Source organism: Xenopus laevis, chromosome 1L, assembly GCF_017654675.1.
Source record: "Xenopus laevis strain J_2021 chromosome 1L, Xenopus_laevis_v10.1, whole genome shotgun sequence".
Lineage (NCBI taxonomy): Eukaryota > Metazoa > Chordata > Amphibia > Anura > Pipidae > Xenopus > Xenopus laevis.
The window spans coordinates 148,634,848-148,653,670 of record NC_054371.1 but is presented as its reverse complement, the minus strand read 5'-3'; the positions used below and the strand labels follow the sequence as shown (position 1 = coordinate 148,653,670).

Genomic DNA, 18,823 nt, shown 5'->3' with positions numbered 1-18,823 from the left:
CGGACCAAACTCATTTTAACATTTGGGTAAGACCAGCAGCTTATTTACAATGAGCAATTTCTGCTACTTGAGCTCTTTTGCCTTCTGTGAAGTGTTGGGTAAATGGTTCACTTGAGGCTAGTACGTCCCTTGTATACATGAATGCTGTATAAAGTGATTTTGTACATCTGTAAGAACATGCAAAATGGCTACATTCCAATATATACGCGTATATGTTTTTCTTTTATACTCCATTTGAGCATCTCTCTTCTTGCCAAGCTTTGCAGCATCTCACAAAAATGACTGAGTGGGTCCCAGTATGCGATGAAATTAATGAACTGAGCTGAAGAACTACTACTTGGTGCTTTTGGTCTGATATCCCTATATAGTAAATATGATTTTTGTGATCTCTCCATATCCCTATATAGTTAGACTATTAAATACAGTATATCTAACATTACTGTGTATTATATATGAATCAGCCTGGCTGCTTAGCCTGTAGAAAATCAAAGATTTATAATTCAGAATATGCCATAAATCTATACGATAAGTAGTGAGCTCGCCTATGGTTCAATGAGCATGTCCTTTGGCCAATAATAGATGAGGAATAAGTAACCTCTGGCTAAGCCCTTCTAAAGTTTTGACAGCTAATGGTGATCCATCCTTTATGGTAAATTGGAGGATTTCCTAATCGTTTTTTTCCCCCTGAGAACATGAAATGTTGCTGAAGTTGCTTAAGTAGGGAAATGGAAGGCAACCATAAAGAATGTTGTGCTAGATAAGGTTTAGAAATGAAGTGAAAGTAGTCTGATTCTGATGCAGAATGTTAGCTGAAAAGATTTTTTTTTTTGGTATTGCAAAAGATTGGTAAGATGTTAACTTAACACAACTCTTTATCAATGCTCTTAAAGGAAATTGGCTGAACAACCCCCTGTACTGCAGCATAGAGGAATGGGTGCCTTACAGTATGAAAAGTGGGCCTTGGTTCTGCATTCAAGTATTAATATCAGAGATGTGGAAAATGAAACCACCCCTATACGTGATATGGAAAGATATAGTGGAAACTGCCAGGCTTGCTCACATATAACATGAATATTAAAGGAGAAACTTTGAGCCGCATGTCCTAATGGCAACAAGGTAAGAATTGCCTTATGTAATATTCAGTCTGAAATAAGTATGCAATGTGTAAGTCTGAAAGGACAATCCTTTCCATTTATCTGTATGGCCATCTTTATAAATTACACACACTGGGACTTTTATTATTAATTAGCTAGCACACAAAAATAGCACTGATTTGACAAATCGCTTAACCACTTTGGAAACCCAGCACACTTTCAGCTTTTTGTATTAAGGGGCTATTTTCTGGAAGACCTAAACAAATATATATGCATACATTGACGTGTAAAAGATTTTTCATATTCCTCAATATGTAGGAAAGCACAGTTGCTTTAGAAAGCCTCATAGTCTCTGAGCATGGCAACAATAAATATGTATATTTTTTATGGAGATTTTATAAATGGGGAACCCAGAGAAATGCAAAAGAAGCACAATGCAAGGCCAACACTCAGAAATATGTCCCCATATCTTACATTTTGTAAAATAAGACATACTATCGAATTCAGAACAATGCAGTAACTTATTTGAAAGAAATCCATGTCTTTAACAGCAAAATCAATATATGAAGACAAATGTCTTATATAGAGTAGCATCCTTGGGTACAAATTCTTAAATATAAAAGCCTCAGCGTGTAAACTGTGCAATCCAATATTCACTAGTGTCATTTGAGCCCCTGCAAGCCAAACCCCAAATAGGAAGATAACGCAATAAAACCACACATCTTTTACAAGCAACAGGTTTTGAAGAATTTTATGGAGTCAGGGTTGAATTTGGATGAATCCCAGCAAGATTAGGTGAACGCTGATTCCCTGACTAAATCTAATCAGTCATCTGATTCTGAGGGAGTTATGTATTAAAGTCAGAATGCCAAAAACTCTAAAAAGTTAGGGTTTTTTTTACTATTAAATACTAATTTTTAGGGGGGAAAAACCAATTTTTTTGTGATTTATTATACCCCAAGAATCCCAAAATCCAGCATCTCAAACCTGCCGAGGTTGTATATAAGTCAATGGGAGAAGTCCTGAAGATATCCTGATCTGCGCTGGAATTCGTGCAAAAATCCAAAGATGATATGGTTTATCAGGCTACAATCAGAAAAAAACTTATGGAATTTTTCTGGAAAATGTATTGATAAATAAGGGGAAATAACACATGCGGATTTGGTCAGAGTTTATTTCAGAAAATGTGATAAATTCATAATAAAATTAGCTTTCTGATTTATTTTATGTAACAATATCTTTAGTGGTTACTGAATATAAAAATTTAGTATTTGGTGTATCCCCAGAAAATATTTGGTTCCATTACATTCCCCATTTCTACAAAAGTTCTGAAAAGAATCCACTGATATTAGAGCCCCATGCTCTGTGATAAAAAAAACAAATCACTCATTAATATAAGTAAGAATTATCTTTTCAAGAATTCAATTGCAAATGCACATATTTAATTATCCAACTATTTGGCATTTAAAGACCCTACTAGAAAATCATGTAAACTTTAAATAAACCCAATAGGCTGGGTTTGCCTCCAGTAGGGTTAATAATAGCCTAGTAGGGATTAAGGCAAAGGTACTATTTTATTATTACAGAGAAAAAGGAAATCAGTATTAAGAATTTTGATTATTTGGATAAAATTGAGTCTATGGGAGATGGCCTTCATGTAATTAGTAACTTTCTGGATAATTGATTCAATTTATGTGTATACATTTATTCATAGGAACCCCATAGTTCCCCTTCTTTCACAAGCAGCATCTAATAGACTCATTAGTCAGGTTATTTATTTATTGATTTTTTTAGAAATTGTCCTGATTTAAGTCCACACCCCCTCACCTAGTTACCCACAGGCATCCACCCATTACATGCGATCAATAATGTGCATCTGAAACCTACCTTGCCTGCTCCAATAAAATGTATAGAATCATCACCTGAAGTCCTCCTATAATGGTGCAAAGCAATGGAGCAGGGAGCATGGTTTGGGGCAAAACCTAGTTGGTGAATCACCAGCTAAGGCCGGGCTGTTATTAAAAATTATTATTACAATGTAAGTGCTAGTAAATTTGTAAATTCCCCACTACCGATTAGGAAGGCTTTTTGGCTCCTTTAAGCCTGCCACTGCTTTGGTAAATGCAATTAAACCCAATGTGAATAGAGTTACATCATAGCAGCTAAAGCTATAGAAAGACCCATTCCTAACAACTCTGCAATTGGTTTTACTTTTTCTTTTTATAGTTTTTGAATGTTTTGCCTTTTTTCAAGGTTTCAAGTGGTGGTCATTGACCCCAGCAGTGAAAACGATTGCTCTGTGATGCTATTGTTACTTCTTACACTTTATATTCCTATTCCGTCTAGGCTCGGCTATAGACCCTAGCAACCAGATAGCTGCTGAAATACCAAACTGAAGCGCTGCTAAATAACTAAAAAACCAATTGCATATTTTAGATTATCAATGTCTAAATGCTACTAAAAGTGAATTCAAAGGTGAACAACCCCTTTCAATGTAACTCAGGGATTTGCGAAGGATGCTCACACTACACATAGGATGCAGTTCAATAAATGTAAAATAGAATAACTTGATCATTCAGAAGTGTCTTGTCTTTATGTCTGTTGTTTAGTAGAGTTATGCACCGCACTCTGGAACTTGTTTGTACAATATATGTAAAACAACAACAACAATGTTGGCATTATGGCATCCCGTTAATTCAACTAAGGAAAGCAAATGAAGTACTGTATGTTCTACATCACAAGCTCCCTCTTGTGGTAGGTACATGTAACTGCATATTTCCTCTTATCTCCTACCACTATCATTGTATAGAACTCTACTCCAAAAAAGTACTCTTAAAATAAATGCACAAAGTGGAACCCAGATGAACAAGTGCAAAACTATTGGGATTTAATATCTGAACTGGAGCAGTGGCCTGTCCTTCAGGTATTAGTAGAAGAAACACTGCAAACACAACACACACAGTGACTGAAATGTAAGTGTTAGCCTGAGACACGGCTATAACAGTCATGTTGATTTATAATCCCAACTCAGCTTCTATCAGGGACACAATGAGGCTTAATTTTCAAAGGGAAAACATTAGCTTCTCTAAGAAATATACCTAAAAGCTTATACAAAAGAAGTTTGCAGATGATTTTTTTGTAGATTTTGTGGTAAATTGTTACAGGTTACAGGTTTGACTGATGGTGGACAAAGTATTAATGTAATGCCATGTGGCTTTAACTGTTCCAGCAGGAAAGCGTTTGGAAGGTGCTGTGTAGCTCCTTATCGTTGCCTTTCACACCTGTAACATCGAATTACCTTTTAATTAACAGGAACCACAAATAGCTTTACATTTGGTGTTTGGTCTTCTGTCATCATTAGTACATACTTGTTACATAAAACACAGTATATATTTAGCTGTAAAACTTTTTACATAGGTATGGGAACCCAAATTTGGAAACCTGTTATCCAGAAAGCTCCAAATTACAGGAGCATGCCACCTGCAATAGTCTATTTTAAACAAATTAATGTTAAATAAATTCATATTTTGCTTTTTTTAAGTAGACGTAAGATATGGAGATCTAGATTACAGAAATATCCCTTATCTTGAAAACCGCATGTCCCAAGCATTCTGAATAATTGATCCCACACCTATATACATATAGTAAAGAAGCACTGGATCTGCAGCCTCATGTCAATAGGACTACACTAAGGTGGCAAAGTTGTTAGCATTGCTGCTTTGCAGCGTTGGGGTCCTGAGTTCACTTCCCACTAGGGCATGTTAACCCCAGACATAAGATAAGGAAGCAGAGCTGACCGGCACTCAAACGGATCCACAAGACCATAGATGTTCAGTTAAAAAATAAATTTATTGGTAGAAAAGTTAAAAATATAGCTACATCTCCATCCACCCTACGCGTTTCACACCCCTCAGGGTGCTTAGTCATGGGCTCCCATGACTAAGCGTAGGGTGAATGGAGATGTAGCTATATTTTAACTTTTCTACAAATAAATGTATTTTTTAACTGAACATCTATGGTCTTGTGGATCCGTTTGAGTGCCGGTCAGCTCTGCTTCCTTATCTTCTGCTGTACCACTCCCTAAAGCTGGGGGGTCTGGGGCTGGTGCACCCGGACCACTTTCACGGTTTGGTGAGTTACTTTACAAATAATTCTGGAGCACCTTGTTCTCCCCTAACCATTTGAATTAACCCGAGACATGCCAATAAGAGCAATGGAGAAAATGGACAGATTGAGAAATCTCACCCGCATTTCCACAAGCAGAATACCACCAACTTTCCTGGTCTCCCAGCACTGAGCACTCCCATGCTGCTTTCCTCACATAGTGGAATCTCCTGCAGAATATTCATTCCAAAGTGGCATTCTACAGTGGCTCAGAAGGGCACTGGATGGATGACAGGGACCAGGGTTCACCAGGATATTTCCCGGTATTCTGGTGGGCCAGACCAACCCTGGGCACAAGTGTCTCCCCCTTAGGTCACATTCTCCATGCATGGAACACATTGCACCCATGCTGCACCCTGCATGATTTTCATCCTGATACAAGGTGCAGAGTTCAGTGCTGTTAGGTGCAAGGCAAGCAGTAAGTACAGGGCTGTATATAACCTAACAGCAACAAGATATAGGTTATAGGGGAGCGTGTGGCACAGGGATCTGCTGTACCTTTCCCTCAATGAAAGGGGAATACAGGTCTTAAAGCAGGCAGTGCTATGTTGGTAGGAAGACACGCATCCTAGTGCTCCAATTTGGGAGTGCAAGGAGCTGTGTATTGGGACAGAATGTAAAAAAATGGCACTTTGCGCCCTGACGTTAGTAAATAAGACCTCATGCATCTTAAATAGGTTGTTCCCCTTTAATTTAACTTTTAATATGAGGTAGAAAGTGATATTCTGAGATAATTTGCATTTGGTTTTCATTTTTTATCATTTGTGTTGTTCAAGTTATTTACCTTTTTATTCATCAGCTCTCCAGTTTGCAATTTCAGCCATCTGGTTGCTAGGGTCCAAATTACCCTAGCAATCATTCACTGATAATACTAAAAGCCTGGAATATGAATGGGGAAGGCCTGAATAGAAAGATGAATAATAAAAAGTAACAATAACAATAAATGTGTCGCCTTACAGAGCATTTGTTTTTAGATGGGGTGACCCCCATTTAAAAGCTGGAAAGAGTCGGAAGAAGAAGGAAAATCAATCAAAAACGACAAAATAAATATAAAAATAAATAATGAAGGCCAATTGAAAAGTTGCTTAGAATTAGCTATTCTATAACATACAAAAAAGTTAGTCGAGATTAGTCGACTAGCAACAAATCGATTCTTCTTCGGGCGACTAATCTCCCCCCGAACTGCGGGGCGCAATGTCACTCAGAACGATTCGTTTTCCGAAGTCGCCCGAAGTGCCATCCTGCCAATGATTTACATTCTAGAAGAAGAAGCGATTTGTCGACGGGCGACTAATCTCCAGAAATAGCAGTGTGTGTGTGTCTCTGCCCTAAGATATATATGGTTTTTGTAATAGCATAGTGTCTGGTAGATGAAACACAATTTAAAATGTCATTTCCAAAGGAAATCTGATTCATCTGAAGGGAGCAGATAATAAGTAATCACATTCCTTTAAATTGTTGCATGATCGACATAAGTTGCTGATTGCGTTTTTCGATGGCTTGCTGCTCTTCTTTTATTTTTTTCTGTTCCAGAAGAATTTCTTCCTAAAATAAAAAGAAGGCGCAAATATGTATTCTTCCTGACATCAGAGGGCCTGTGTGCTTGGCACTGCATGACTGGTTAACAGAACTGGCCATACCATTAAACCCTAGTATTAATCCTGACATATATTACAAATGGCACAGCAGCACTGTATATAAGCAATATCTGTGCTAATACCTCCCAAATATGAAATGAAACATTTAAAACAAATGTATTAGAAAATTGTGAAGGTGCCCCTCTGATTTATTCCACACACAATCCCAATAAATACAGAATTTTAAAGATTTGCAAAAAACGAGTGCCTTGGCATTCCAGGGAAAAGTCTCTTTATCAATGAGCTCTGACATTTTTGTGAACAACATGTTGTGGTCTTGTGTAACAAATACACCATCATATGTCAGGGATACCATGGATTTTCTTTCAACTTTTTCCCATTCCGTTCTTCCCCCTTTTGGTTGTGACACTTTATTATGTCCTATGGGTGGGACAAGATTTGATGCATAAATGAGTCTTATGGTGGGTATGTATGATTGTTGAGTGTGTGCACTCCAAAACAAATCAGTTCAATCACCACATGGCTTACATTTAAAATCAGGGAATATATCATTTGTCAACCCAACTATATGGTTTATTTGTTAGAAATTCCAGTCCGTGGCAGTGTATGTTAGAGGGACAGCTAATCCAGTAATAAGAATTGGTGTAGAAATAAAACATACAGTAAATTTATGGTCACAGTACAGCTCATCAAAGTGATAGCTTAAGGCAGGGGTCCCCAATTCTTTTTACCTGAAACACATTCATATTTAAAAAAAAGAAATAAAACACACGCATGAAGAAAGTCCCTGGGGGTGCAGCGTGTGCTCTGCACCTTATGTCTATGCAGAATAAAAATCTGGCACAAGGTGTTGTGTGGTGCAAGGAAGCCCTGCACTTAAACTCTGTCAGGCTTATCTATATGGTAGACTTACTCTTAGCTTACTGATCTCCATTCTTTCCTTGTCATTTTCCTCTGCCCGTGCTTTGAGCCATGCTTCATTTTGCAGCTTATGTTTTTCTAGCATCTCTTGGACTTCCTGCAAAAAGACAAGTGTCTATTATTATAAAGCGTGGTCCTTCAAAGTTGTCTGCTATAGTATAATGTTTTGAAGAATAAGGGTTTAACGAAGAGGGGGAAATTATTCCTTCCTTACTGCAAAAGAAAAGTTTTTTTGCTGGATCAAAATAACTCCTAATTGCATTATGCCAGCTCAGAATCACATCCATTAAAAGTCATGTTTTTTGGGGCCGCAGTCTATGAAGTGGTAAGTCTTGTAGGTACTGTGCTGAGAATGTGCTAGTATTTCTGCCTAAAAGTGGTAGTTCACCTTTGAGTTACTTTTTAGTATGATGTAGAATTACATTCTGAGAAAATTTGCAATTGGTTTTCATTTTTCACTCAGTAGCTCTCCAGTTTGCTGTTTCGGAAATCTGGTTGTTAGGGTCCAAATTGCACTGGCAGCCATGAATTGATTTGAATAAGAGACTGGAATATGAATAGGATGTGATCAGAATAGAAATATGAGCAATAAAAAGTAGCAATAACTATACAATTTAAGCCTAACAGAGCATTTGTTTTTTTAAATGGGGTCAGTGACCCCCAATTGAAAGCTGGAAAAGTGTCAGAAGAAGAAGGCAAATCATTTAAAAACTATAAAAAATAACAAATGAAGACCAATTGAAAAGTTGCTTAGAACATAACGTACTAAAAGTTAACGTAAAGGTGAGACACCCCTTTAACCCACCTTGCCAAATAATTGCTATATTCCATTCCATAGTTTTTAAGGCAGGATAATATCTTGTTATGAAAATTAATTATCAAAAATACCAAGAAGAAATCAAACCTGTTGCTGAATTTGATATTGCTTGTTGAATGCCTGTTTTTCTTGCTGGAAAGCAGCTTGTGATTGGGCAAACCTTGTTCGTTCTCTAAAAGTGCAATAAATCAAGAATAAATTATGACTGGTAATGTATTTTCAGCATATTTGTTACTATTGTTTTCCTTTTTCAGGGAGAGAAATATGATGAAAATGCCTGGCTCTACAGATTGCAGGGAAATACTTCTGCTAGGAGGTGGAAATTCTTTGCCATTATTAAGTCACCATTTGCAAATTATAGTTGTAGTACATATTTAATACATATGCAACATAAAAGAAAGCAAAATCATATGGTACTGCCCTCAACTATTAACATTATACAGGGTAAACCCTTCTAAACAGAGAAATCTAGATTATATTCTCTTGCTAGCAGTGATGGGCGAATTTTGACAACTGCGTCAATTTGCGTCAGTTTTGCCACAACCTACTATTCCGACGCCTGTCCAAATTTTTTTGCAGCTGACGAATTTTCACTGCAGTTTCACGAATTTATTCCGTGGAAGCAAAACTCGGAAATTGGCACCTAGCGAATTTATTCACCTATTACTACTTGCTAGTGATAAGAGCTATATTCAGGGAATGTCTAAATGCCATGGTGGGGTCAAGCTTTGATTTTCTGTCTATTAACATTATGTAACACTTAAGTAAGCAGTAACCCCGATAGGTGTTTATTCAATTGTGACAAGCCTTGTTTTACAAATCTTAAATGTTTACCTTTTTATTATTCCTTAAAGGTCCCTTTCCCAAAGTGCATTTGATCAGTACTGAGTAGATTTCGGTTACAGAATAAAATGACACACACAGCTGTGAAGTTGCTTCCTTGGCCTTGCTAAGATTTTTTTTTTTATTTCAGTCTCTCTGGTAATTAATCCTGTTAAAGGCTCAATATCCTGATGAAAACAAAGTGCTTCATGCTGGATAATTGAAAATAGCTCTGAATGATTTGTTAGCACTGTGGCACCCATATTTTCGAGTGCTAAACGTGGGTGCTGGTCGAGTGAATGGCAAGTAATCAAGGGAGAGGAGAGGTCAATCAAATTACTGTGTGTTCCATAGCTACTAAATAGGGAACTAATATAGAAAGGGGGTAGAAGAGGCACTTGCTTTAAAATGAGCAACGGCCTACTTTGTATACTTTACATATCTGTCATTAAACTGAAATGATTCATTCAAGTCCAATGCTGAGGAGAAGCCCCATTTCTATTATTAGGTATCTTTATAAGAACAAGATTTGTTTGGCAAATGTAGTCATTCCTGGAAAGGAACATATCCAATAACAGCCCATGCATTGAAAGCAGGTAGTGTTCTGGCTATTGTGTTAGACATCCAGTCATTCCAGCCTTTATACATTAAATCAGTGATCCCCAACCAGTAGCTCGTGAGCAACATGTTGCTCTCTAACCAATTGGATGTTGCGCTCACTGTCCAAAGCAAGTGATTATTTTTACATTCCAGGCTTGGAGGCAAGCTTTGGTTGCGTAAAAACCAGATGTACTGCCAAAGAGAGCCTCCTGTAGGCTGCCTGTCCATATAGGGGCTATCAAATAGCCAATTGCAGCCCTTATTTGGCACCCAAGGGACTTTTTCATGGTTCTGTTGCTCCTCAAACCTTTTTACATTTGAATGTGGCTCACGGTTAAAAAAAGGTTGGGGACCCCCCGCATTACATTTTTGCTTATAACTATATTCGATTTTTTTTTATTTTGGACAGGCTATCTATTTATCCAGTTTTTATTTTTATACTGAACAATTCCTTTAAAAATATGATTGCTTAAAACATCATAACATTTACACCATACTTCTTTTTATATGTCATTACCAGTTAGGGATGCACAGAATTTGATTCAAGTGCCTGAGTGAACAGAGTCTGAACCCTTAAAGGCGTTAGGTCCCACATTTTCCCCCTCTTCCTTACCCAGATTTCAAGGGAATCCTTCATAAAAGAGTGGTTATATAACTTTATAGCAGGGGTACTGAGTGAATGTCTCTGACAGGGTTTGATACAGAGAGAAAGTAAGGCTGTTTCATCACTTAATAGCACGGTAAATAAGGGATAGACGCATGTGCAAATGACATAGCAGAAGTGACCTCACACTCCCTATCCCTCCAGGTCTGTCTACTCCCAGAAATGTGTTCAGACATTCATAACCTGCAACATTTTGTAAAATGGACATGGTAATTAGGGTTTGTGGCCATAAAATGGGCATGGTCAAAAATGTTGCTACTCTACACGTGCCTCATTTCCCCCCCCCCCCCGCATCCTGTTTTTGGGAGGTATGTATCCTTGCTGCAGTCCAGAAATCTGTGTATTCAGGGCGCACGCATGTGCACTTAGCCTCAGAGGTGTCATGTGCAAGTGCACAGCATTCTTCTTTTTTCCTTGTGAAGCGATGACCTTTGGGTCATGTGGTCTACCCAAACGTCATGGCTTACCACTCTGCCCCCGTCTGCATTTACTCATGGCGCCAATGAGATTTATGCTTTCCGGTTGTCATCGATACGATTAAAAAAGGACTATTTGAAAAATGTTAGCCTTTCCTTCTCCTTTAAAGCTGCCCCTAGGCTCAGGCCCTCGAGTGCCAATATGGTAAATACGATCCTCTTCTAATAACCCACAGCAGCAATCAATCAATGGACAGAAATGATGAACCTGATGTTTGAAAGGGTATCTAGAACTGGAGCACACTTTGCATCTTACTAAGTTACCCCCAAATCTATGTCCAGAGACACATGACTGAAGCTACTGTAACGTCAATTCTGTCCTAGTCTGCCAGTACAGGTATCGGATCTGTTATCCGGAAACTCGTTATCCAGAAAGATCCGAATTACGGAAAGGCCATCTCCCATAGACTCCATTTAATCCAAATAATCCAAATGTTTAAAAACTATTTCCTTTTTCTCCTAACTAAGATATAATTAATCCTTATTGGAAGCAAAAACAGCCTTTATTTAATGTTTTAATGATTTTCTTGATGACTTAAGACATGAAGATCCAAATTACGGAAATATCCCTTATCCCAGGGGTGCCCAAAAGGTAGAACGGGATCTACTAGTAGACCTTTAGCTGGTGATCAGTCAATCTCAAAACACTGTCAACAAACAGCTCAACTAAATTACCCTCCTGTTTAATTCTTTTCATTCATATATTTTAATGCTAAGGTTACATACAAAATAGTTGTTAAAAATAGAATTATACATTCTTTCATAAATCAATATATTTAAGTAATATTTTCCATGAAACAGAATGCTAAAAGATGAACATCATGGGGTAAATTTATCAAAGAGTGAAGTTCCGCAGCTCTCAATTCATTTCTATGGGTTTTTGAAAGGCGTATTTATCAATGGGTGAAAGTGAAAGTTCACCCTTTGATAAATACGCCTATAAAAATCCCATAGAAATGAATGGAGAGTAGCGGAATTTCACTCTAGTGGCGGAACTTCACTATTAACTTCACTCTTTGATAAATATACCCCCATAATGGGACATCATCACTAAAAGTAGACCTAGTATTAGTAAAGTATGGGCACTCCTGCCTTATCCGGAAAACCCCAGGTCCCAAGCATTCTGGATAATAGATCCCATACCTGAGACTATAGAAACCCCTGAGAGCAGCAGTGTTTGTCACAGTAATCTAGTACATAAGAGGGGGAAAAAAAGAAAGGTGCAAGATGCTTACAAGAGAACTTGCTTTAATTTCAGTGAGTGTTTATGTTCTTTTAGGAAACATGTAGGAAACAAAATTTACTTCTTTACTCCTCCTTTTCCTGTTTAAATCATAAATATTATAACGCAGGCGCTGCCAAAAGAGAAGAGAACACTGTAATGTTTGCAAAATGTCAGAATGATTTGTAGTGTCTCTGCTCCCATTGAGCTTTTTTCTTTATGCACTCTCCTGTCAATAGAAGCTCCTTCAGTTTAGCAAAGATAATTGCAGAAAGAAAACAAAACTGTAAATTGTCCCTGTAATAGCTACGGCCCTTACTGTGAGTACCAAAAAGGGCTTACTCATAAATAGGTGGCATGTAGGGTAGATTGGGGGTGTGCTACATATTCTACATTTTTCATGTTCTGTAAATACAGTTCTTTATTGTTCATGTTTTGCAGGGATGGCTGTTTTGCCAAGTGCACTTTTGTTAGAAATCAGCCCTGTGACTACAATTATTTGGTCTCTACCTGAGCCCATGTGCCTATACAGGTCTATAAAGAGCATTTCAAGTCTATTATTAACAAGCAAAAGAGGCCCAGTGCTTCTATTGTGGTGAAATGTGTGTCTGTGTATGTCTGTATCCCTTTACACAATGGTGTTATATAAATAACAATAACTGTAGAACACGTAAATGATTATGATTACGGGTTTACAATTTGTTATAAAGTGTATGGTTATATAAGGTTTAATGTTTTAAAGGCATCAAATCCAAAACCACTTCAGGACTTGGTCAAATCCCAGCATGACTATCTTTTCTATTCTCTGCCCTGATGGCTCAGACTGTTGATACAATGTAAAGCAAGCAGCTAATTATCTCAGCCAGCAACCAATTACCAATTATCTCAATTCTCAGTATTGACTATGGCAGGGTATTTTTGGCATTTTGTAGCCACAATTCTAGTAGTTCTGGAACTACAAATAGCAGCTACAAAATACCGTGCCATAGATAATACTGCCTCTGCTAAAACACACGTGGAGCCTATTTATCAAAGGTTGGATTTTAGTGGTTTTAAAGGCGAAACGGCAATTAAACTCACAAACTGTAAAACTATGAGTGCCATGATATTTATTAAAAGTTCTGAATAAAAAGTACCAACTGGAAAATTTCACTGAACTATGCGCTAAAAAATACAGTTTTTCAGAAATTTCCATTTAAAACAACTTTTACCTGGCAACGTTTTGTATTATTGGTTTTCATGGTTTTAACACTAAATAGATCTCAAATGTTTAGAGCTTTTAAAAACAAATAGGAAAACCACAAATTCCAATTGTTAGTAATTGGGCCCCATAGTGTCTTAGCAAAGCCAATTATCGCTATTGCCTATTTTGTAGCCGTGACAATGAGCTGCTGCTAGTAGCTCTGTTTGTCTTCAACCTTAAGGTGGCCATACACTATAAGATCCGCTTGTTTTGCAAGGTCGCCAAATGAGCGGATCTTAACCCAATATCGGATGAATCAGAACGTTCCGCGCCTGGGGCCGAACGATCGGACTACAATACTACGAATGGGATCCAGCAGGTCACCGGACCGCATCAACTAGCCAATGTGGTCCTGGATCGTACAAAAAAAATCAAACTTGACCGATCAATATCTGCCCGGTTTTGGCCTGATATCGATCGGGAGGACCTGTTGGGAGCCCCCACACATTGGCATATAAGCTGCCGAATCTATAGGCAGCTTCAATCTCCCCGTGTATGTCCACCTTTTTTGATTTTTTGAATCACAATAAAAATGATAGGCTTAACCCTTTAGAGCTGACCAGACTAAATGAGCATATAATAATGACATGTATATTTTGAATATGGGGCTGCCATCAGATATCCTGGGGCCTCGTACAACTAAATGATCATGGCCCACCAGAGCCTGTTTGTTAAAAACCCAAAAAAAGCTCACTCACAGCAGGGGGGCACGGCCGATGAAGTAAGTGCAGTACTGCCGGACCCCACTTAAGACCCAAAACCATCCGAGCCCTGGACAACTGCCTCCCCCCCCCGGCAGCCCTGATTTTGAATGACGGATAAAAATAGTCTGTTGAAGATTCTAAATGCTATGAGAACAATACTTACAGGTCAAGTTTTTTAAACTCTGTGTCTAGCAAATCAAAAGCCATAGTGATTTTGCCCATTGCTTCATTGCGAGCAGATATGTAGTTGCAAGCTTTTATTTCCTGTGGTACAAAAAAAAAACAAAGACATAAAAGTGTTACATAATATTTCATAATATTTAACAAACAGGGTGTTTGTCTTTTATATAGGACACTTCTGAACCCCCTATTCCTAGCGGTAGTACAATAGATTTATTATTCAGAGGTCAATATCCAAAGACAATCCAAAAAGCTTCAAATTATAACAACTGCATTAACCACAGAGTCCTGTTATTCTCTGTATTAATGAGACAGTTCTTTTTACTTGATGGTAACAAAGATAGCATAATTCCATGTTGATGGAAATAAAAAATCTTAATTTTAAAAAATTATTTAAATACTGTCTTTGTAGCATGAGAGAGAGAATTCAATTCAATGCAGATTCCCCCGTGAGCCCTCCTGAGGCAGATTATGTTCACAAGATATCCTTGGTAACTAGTACCCTGGCCTTGAGGGCAAAGCCACCTGCTTGGCTGTAAGAGCAGTTTTTTGTGGGAAAAAAGCATGCCGATTGCACTTAAAATTGCACTTAAAATTGCACTTTACTCAATGCACTTTTAGTCCAAAAATTAGGGCGAAAAAAACTAGAGGGAAGTTGTGTGAAAAAATAGACCCAGACACAATTATATGCTACACCCACATTTGTAATAAGCCTCGCCCACCAATAAATCCTGGTTTCGCCCACTTTAAAGCAAAATCCGCACACTTTACATTAGTTCATAATGAATAGCGGTCTTACAATTATTTAACATACATGGGCTACACCGTAAAATAGGACCCCAGGGAGCTACTCACAAGTCCATTGCATATGCAGCAGTATAACTGGAGTGTCAATATCATGTCAGATGCCCATGGAATATTTATAAATGTATTGCTAATATCTCGTAAGCAGGGCCCTCTTTACCTCTTGTATTGGTTACTGATTTTGTATCTTTTAATGTATACGCCTATTTACTGTACAACAGTGCAAAATATGCTGGCGTTTTATAAATATGTGTTAATAATACTTTAATAATAATGCCCACAGAACGAGTAGGGTTAACCGAGCAAAGCTGCTATTCACCTTTTTTCCTGTAGAATGCAGCAGCCAGCAGAATTAACATTTGCATTGCTTACTTTTACTATAGGTGCTGGAATGTAGTTATACCATAACACAGTTATTAACACGTTTTTTTGAAAGTGTCTTCTCTATTGATAAAACCTTTGGCTGAAACTCCCATAGAGTTGTAACTGGCAGAGGTGGGGCAAACTGTTCAAATGTCAAACTTTTAACCCTAACCCTTTATAATAACAACCCTCCAATGGGAACCAGAATGAGTGAAGGGGGAGAGAAATAGTGGTGTGGGATGGGCCGACACACGCAGGACCCGCAGGGCTTGGGTTGAGCTCTTCTTCCATTCTCCCGACCCCAACCATTTTCATATTTATAAAGCCTGCCTCGCCCCCTTGTGTGACATCAAAAACAGGCAGTCGAGAGTGGATCTATAATTACAGCGGCCGCACCCAGTCAGTGAAAGCATTGGCATGTGCCCAGCAATCAACATACTTAAGCTGGCCATAGATGTTGAGATTTTTAAAAGATCAGATCCTGATCGTGAGACCACGATCTTCTCAGAACGATTGTACGATCGTACGAATTTACCATCAACTAAAAAGACCAATTTGCCAGGAAAACAAAGGGGAGCTGCCTGCTTGGCCCTGCAAACATAGACAGATTGCACTGGGGCCGACAAAGATTTTTTGACCTGGCCGATAAATTTCCCGACAGATGTCGGCCGAAAAATTGTAAGATGTACGATCGTTTGAATACCACTAACCGCACGATAATTGGTCGGGCTTCCCTAAAATCGGTCGTTCGGCAAGAAGAATCGTCGCGTCTATGGGGAGCTTTAGGGTAGGACTTCACGGCCGACTTGGATGCGTTTCCGTCGGATCCGACGCTGGGCAACAAAACGCCTGCATCAAGTCAGATGCGACGGGAAACAAGGTAATTAATACAAAAGTCGCATCCAATTCGGCCGTGTAGTCCTACCCTAAGTGGTAGAATTTAGTAGACCGGAATGTAACATTCCTCTAAGGCAGTGATCCCCAACCTGTGGTTCGTGAGCAACATGTTGCTCTTTGACCTCTTTGATGTTGATCCCAGTGACTTTAAAGCAGGTTCTTATTTTTGAATTCTTGGCTTGAAGGCAAGCTTTAGTGGCCCAAAAACCAAATGTACTGCCCAACAGAGCCTTGTGTTGCAAGTCCACATAGGGACTACCAATTACCAATAACAATCCATATGTTGCACCTGTAGGAACTTCTTGCATGAATATGTTGCTCTCCAACTTATCTTACATTTAAATGTGGCTCACGGATAGAAAAGGTTGGGGACCCCTGCTCTAAGGTGTGCTTTCTGTGCACAAAGGAATGCAATTAGAAAAGAGGAGTGGAGGGATGGTATCCCACCCCAGATCCAGCACTTTTAAACACATATTTATAAAGCACTAAAATATTCTGCAGGTAAAAACGGCCCTGCTCATTAGGGTTCACAAATAAATGCAAAAAGTAGCTTCAAGAAAGTGTAAATAAATGCATGTATTTAAAATCTGCACTTTAAAGGGGTATTTAAAGTTTACATTTGTTTTCATCATTTAAAAAATAAGCCTGTCTGCAATATACGTTAATGAGAAGTTTTCAGTTGTTTTCATAGAAAAGCTGATTTTCTTCTTACTGATCTGAACAGTGGCCATCAATAACGCAGGGAGTGTTTTAAAATGGTTTGTGTTTCATTTCTTTCAAAACAATCACAGTTAATTCTATTCAGCCAAACAGTACTTTGTAAAGATTTTACACAGACTGTTACTGAATGCAATTTTCAATCTTTTTGTTAAATTGCTGCTTTAACATCCTCAAGTCTCAGGTAACCTGTGATCAAAAACAAAGATAAGCAAGCAATTAACTTGGTAGTTTCCTGGTAGAGCATCCATGAAATGAAAATTTTGCTTACATTTTCCTATGAATTTCCCTCCGTGTCTAAAAACGACAAATTATTCCATGGATAAAGTGCACATTTTCTGCGAAAAATGTCTTTTTCCAATTAAAAAATATTATTAAAATCTTATATTGAACTATGTGGTAAAGTGTAAATGACAAAAGTATTGAATATAAATCTTTCTAACAGTACGGTAAGAAACAGAAGCTGGAGAAAACCAGAGCTGATAGAGCTAATCATAAATCTGCTTTCATTTTCTGTTGTTCTGTGTCTAGGTGCAACTACTATTAATACAAACCAGGCTTCCTCGTTCCTACTTGCTGTGGGCCTGACTCTTATCACTAATAGCAGATGGGAAAAGTAAAGAACTAAATCTGTTTCCTCTAACCCAGCCCTGGTACTTTGTCTTAGCGAAAATGTTTTGAGGTGGTTTTAGAGAGGGTTTAGAAGATAATCTCAGAGATGTCCAATGATGGGTTTCAAATTTCAGTGAGTTAAATACCTTTCAGCTCACTGTTATAGTGAAAGATAATATAGGCCACACCCCAGCCATTTACAAAATCACCTTCTCACACGTGTGAAGGTTAAAGTAATATGGTTATCAAAAACCATGGTGGCAGCGGTTGCCGGATTTATCTGGTTCAAGACCCCTCTTAGAAGTCAAAACTTGGCTCATAAGGTGACAGATATAGGAAAACATTGGTGTTTAAACCCTCTTTGTGCCTTGGGTTCCTTATTGCCTATGAAGAAGTGCTGCTTAGGTGTGCAACATGTAAGGCTACAGTCGACGGGGGGGGGGTTTATGTGTATATATTATGATCTAAATAGATTTCCTTTTTAAGACTATTACCTAAGGAGCACATACAATTTTGTTCATGCACATATACCCTGTTGATACTGGGGGGGGTAAAAACTGCACTTTAATGCATTTTTATAATTCCATTAATATTCCAATGGAATGAGAACTGTTTGTAGCAATACAATTTTCCCCCAAATCTTTTTATAATAATTGCTCTTTATGCTGGACATCACTTGCCTTCAGGTAGAGTCCTATGCAGAATCAATTTTGAAACCCGAAACTGACCTGAACTTGAAATCCTCTCCATGACCAGCTGACCACTATTAAACAGGTAGTGCCGTTGTAGCAAACTGGAAGTTATGTCATTAGAAATGGATGGGGCAGAAAAAAGTTTTAAAAATGTCTATAGACCCATATACCCAACCCGCATATCCACCAACTTGCATCCATTCTTGCATCCAAAAGTCCTACCTTCAACCCGC

At 38.2% G+C, this 18,823-nt stretch overlaps 1 protein-coding gene across 1 annotated transcript in view; it reads right to left on the bottom strand.

Moving 5' to 3' along the window:
* Positions 1-6,296: 6,296 nt before the first annotated feature.
* LOC108714819 overlaps positions 6,297-18,823 on the bottom strand; it is a 45,289-nt gene continuing 32,762 nt past the window's right edge. Inside the window, exons 17-20 of the mRNA XM_041584676.1 lie at positions 14,489-14,589; positions 8,682-8,766; positions 7,770-7,874; positions 6,297-6,803 (exon numbers count right to left, since the gene is read on the bottom strand). Of these exons, the coding sequence (XP_041440610.1) occupies positions 6,699-6,803; positions 7,770-7,874; positions 8,682-8,766; positions 14,489-14,589 (396 nt within the window). The 3' untranslated portion in view covers positions 6,297-6,698. The remainder of the gene's footprint in view (positions 6,804-7,769; positions 7,875-8,681; positions 8,767-14,488; positions 14,590-18,823) is intronic.